At 61.5% G+C, this 3,960-nt stretch overlaps 1 protein-coding gene across 1 annotated transcript; it reads right to left on the reverse strand.

The window, feature by feature from the left end:
* Window positions 1–3,614, reverse strand: LOC119323756 (long-chain-alcohol oxidase FAO2-like). Its single transcript, XM_037597464.1, has 3 exons — window positions 3,275–3,614; window positions 2,895–3,167; window positions 1–1,889 (listed from the first exon to the last, which is right to left on the reverse strand). The coding sequence occupies exons 1-3, from the start codon at window positions 3,503–3,505 to the stop codon at window positions 114–116; spliced, it is 2,280 nt and encodes a 759-aa protein (XP_037453361.1). The 5' UTR covers window positions 3,506–3,614; the 3' UTR covers window positions 1–113.
* Between the last annotated feature and the right edge of the window lie 346 nt (window positions 3,615–3,960).

The following is a 3,960-nucleotide window of genomic DNA, read 5'->3' on the forward strand; positions in this document are numbered from 1 at the left end:
TTGAGAAATCTGATGGAAAGTTAGGATAACCGTACGTCCAAACTGACCCGCAACGTTCTTGTATCACAAACAAGACCCAAACTTATTATTCCGCGTACGTGCCGCAACTATTATTAATCTGTGGAGTGGTTTCTCCCGGAGGAGGGGCCGCGTTTCAGCTGCTCCGCGATGCCAGTGGCGAGGCAGTAGGCCACGGACTGTATGGTGATCATGGGGTTGACGCCCACCGCGCTCGGCAGGACGCTGCCGTCGCACACGTACAGCCGCTCCGCCTCCCAGCTCTCGCCGCGCGCGTCCACGGCGCCGTCCCCCGCCGCCGCGCCCATCCTGCAGCTGCCCATCTGGTGCGCCGTGCAGCACAGGCTCCAGTTCTCGCTCTTGGACTGCGGCCCGCGCACCCCGGTCACGCCGTTCAGGAACTCCTCCACCTCCTCGTCCGTGGCGCCCTTGCATCTCAGCCTCTGCCCGTCGCTCCGGTGCGTGCCGACCTCCGTCGCGCCGGCCGCCACCAGGATGCGCAGCGCCCGCCGCAGCCCCTCGCGCTGGTTCTCCCTGTCCACCGGGTCCAGGTGGTACGCGATCCGCCGCTCGCCGTGCACCGTCCCAGACCCGCGGTCCCTCACCAGGGAGAAGATGTGCACCGTCCGGCCGTAGTTGAGCATCCGCTCCTTCATGTCGCGCCCGGACACCCAGGGGAACTGCGTCCCCGCGGCGGCCACGCCCATCAGCGGCGTCTCGAGGATGGCCCGGTGCGGCAGCCCGTCAACGGCGGCCTCCACCTTGTGCAGGGACGTGATGATGCCGCCCTCGTACATCTTGCCCTTCAGCTCCGGCATCTTGTCCGGCGGGAAGTAGCCCCACGCCATGGCGATCGGGTGGAGGTGGAGGTTCTTGCCGATGTGCGGGTTCTTGAGCCCGCTGCCGCGCAGCAGCACCGGCGTGAGGAGCGAGCCGCCCGCTGCGACGGTCACCTTGGCGCGCACCTCCAGCTTCCTCGTGATCGCCGGGTTGGAGCTCGTAGCCACTACGCCGACACACCTCTTCCCCCTCGCACCGGCCGCGTCGGTGAACAGCAGCTTCTCCGCCTTGCAACCCGTTAGGATCACGGCGCCGCGGGCCACCGCGTCGACCAGCCACGTCGTGTCGGTGCCGCGCTTGTCCCCGGTGCGGCAGCCGTACCCGCAGCTGCCGCAGTAGTGGCCCTCCGACGAGTTCCTCGACACCGGCTCGACCTTGTACTCCAGCTTCTCGCACCCCTTGCGCAGGACCTTGTTCTGGAGCCCCTCCTCCTTGCAGCCCGACGTGACGCCAAGCCGCTTGAACACCACGTCCATCGCGGCGGTGTACTCTGGCTTGCCGAACAGCGGCAGGCCGTGCGCGGCCGCCCACTCCTTGCGCACGCTGTCGGGTGTCTTGATGCAGGCCGACCAGTTGACGGCCGAGCCGCCGCCGACCGTGGAGCCGGCCAGGAGGAGCCCGCTGCCGCTGAGCGTGCTCACGAACCCGCCGTACTCGTAGAGCTGGCTCATCGACGGGCCCTCGATGGACGTGTAGTCCCTGGCCGTGAAGTAGCTCCCCTTCTCGATGACCACCACCTTGTGGCCGGCCCCTGCGAGCACCGCGGCGGCCACGCCCCCGCCGCAGCCGGAGCCGACGATGACGACATCGCATTCGATCCTGCACACGTTCCGCGCCGCGTCCTCGGTCACCGCGAGGCCCTTTTCGGCGAGGCTGGTCGGGAGGGACGCGTCGGTCTGGTGGATGGTCTCGACCACGCCGTCGTCGAGTGGCCGCTTGGTGTTTGCCTGATCTTCTTGCTCCGTAGGCTCGTCGGTTGGCGGGCTGTAGCCGATCGCTCGCCAGTGAGGATTCTCCGAGTTATCGTTGGTCTGCGGGAAACGGAACACCATTATCAGAGCTGTTTGCTGTCATTTTCAACTCAACAAATCCACTGCATTGTCAGAGCTGGTTGCTGTCATTTTCACTTAAAATCTATTTTTAGGACGCTTCCTAAATTCGGGCCCAATTGGTCTCGTCGGAGAAGGTGAAGAATTAGTGAGATTGTTCGGAAGTCGCAGCCAAGACATTTTGGGAAAAAAATGGGAAAAACCCAGCAAGAAATTAAGTGTGCCTGTGCCATCAAGTGTATGGAACTTGTCCCTTTTTTGATGGAAAATTCTCACTCTTTTTGCTGTGCTTCAAGTCTCCAACCACCAATAAAGTCTAAAAACGGGGACACGTCTCATTCTATTGAATTATTATATGGTAAATAACCAACGGCCACCGGTGCACATCACGGTCGGCATGAATCCACTGATGTATCGCCATCAGCAGCGCTGCGGCGGATCGATTGGCCAATTATAGCCGCTCCGAGAGGGCCACGGCCGGCTGTGTGGTTACGTTCGGTTTCACCATGTATGAAGGACTTATGGCCTTTTAATTGTAATAACACTGTGAACTTGTAATAAAAACTCCCTATACTCCGAAGAAAAAAGCAGCGCTGCGGCGGTGATTCGTAGGGCATGGGATCCGTCGCGCTGTAAGCCTAAAATTCACACGTTCGGCCCAACGAGTAAAATGATTACTGACGAACCTCCCGATGTCCACAAAGAGTACGTGGCCTTTCGTCAGACTCTCATGAAAGCGGTGGTACACTGGCTGCTACACAGCGTGCATGCATGCGTCCATTATTGCGCTGTGCCGCGCGCGCTCAGAGGCGCCATGGCCAACAGCAAGATCGTACACTACAGCACCACCACAAATATACTCGTATACACGCTGCCGCCTGCCGCTGCAATGCACGCGAGAAGCTAGCTAATGTTTCCATTTGCAAACTGGACATAGTAGTAGTGCTACAAAAGTACCCAGTCAGTAGGCGTGCGTGCTCTGCTTACCCAGGAGTAGAAGACGTAGAGGCAAAAGACCTTGACGAGGAGGAAGAAGAGGCGCAGAGGCGGGAGCATGGTCTCCCGGCTCCACCGGCGCAGCGCGTCCTCCCGCCGGTCCACCGGCATCTCCGCGAACCGCTGCACGAACGGGGAGCTCCACGATAGGCACCGCGCGCCGCACAGCGCGAGCGTCCCCAGCCGCGTGCCCAGCAGCCACAGCACCGTCCGCACCAGCGTCAGCGCCTCCCGGAGACACATTGCCGACATCAGCTGCGCGACCTGAGCGCGCATGTGCGTACAGAGTCAGCCGCCGGTTGGTAACAAAACGCAGGTCGTCAAGACACGCCGTCGTATCGTAGCTAGTCGCAGGTGTGTGTGCTACTAACCTCGTCCGGGACGGGCGGGTCGGCGGCGGATGCGAGGAAGAAGTCCCGGACGGCCTTGTCGGCGGCCAGGTGGTGGCCGTCGGGCGGCAGCGACGGGACCAGCGCGCCGCACACGGCGGTGAGCGCCATCATCTGGGTGGCGGAGAAGCCGTGCGTGTAGGGCTCCTTCCTCGCACCTCCTCCCCGCAGGAGGGGATGGCCCTGCCTTCTCTGCTTCTTGTCCTCTTCCATGTCGCCTTTCTGATGTCGTCACAGACTCACAGGGGGATGATGGAGCGTGGGTGGGTAGCGGCGAGGTGCGAGGTAATGGACAAGCGGAGTGTGGACCGTGGAGGTACCGAGGCTTTAACATTGGACGGATGGGATATGGACGATGGATGGGCGGCAACGTCCGTCCGCTGCTTCCCGGGCCCCGCGGAGCGCGGAAGGATTGCGAAATTTCAGAACCATCCAGGTACAGCTGTTTTCTTTTATACTCCACTGTCTCATCTTTTTCTTTTTTTTACTGTATGATCTTCTCATCTGTTTAACTGAACCGGAGGTGCAGGGTAACTGCCTGAACTGAAGTGAATCTAGAACGGCGCACAGCTCGTCGGCTGGACGGCTGCTGAAGGGTTACGTGCCGCGGGACGGCAGCCTGCTGTGTCGTCGCGCGCGGGACACCACATGCATGGTGCGCGGCCGGC

Source organism: Triticum dicoccoides, chromosome 6B, assembly GCF_002162155.2.
Source record: "Triticum dicoccoides isolate Atlit2015 ecotype Zavitan chromosome 6B, WEW_v2.0, whole genome shotgun sequence".
Lineage (NCBI taxonomy): Eukaryota > Viridiplantae > Streptophyta > Magnoliopsida > Poales > Poaceae > Triticum > Triticum dicoccoides.

Coding starts and splice junctions, on each gene's coding strand:
- LOC119323756 (XM_037597464.1), bottom strand. CDS start 3,505: ATGGAAGAGGACAAGAAGCAGAGAAGGCAGGGCCATCCCCTCCTGCGG. Junction 3,168..3,274: donor ACCCGCCCGTCCCGGACGAG/GTTAGTAGCACA, acceptor ATGCGCGCTCAG/GTCGCGCAGCTGATGTCGGC. Junction 1,890..2,894: donor TCTACGTCTTCTACTCCTGG/GTAAGCAGAGCA, acceptor CGTTTCCCGCAG/ACCAACGATAACTCGGAGAA.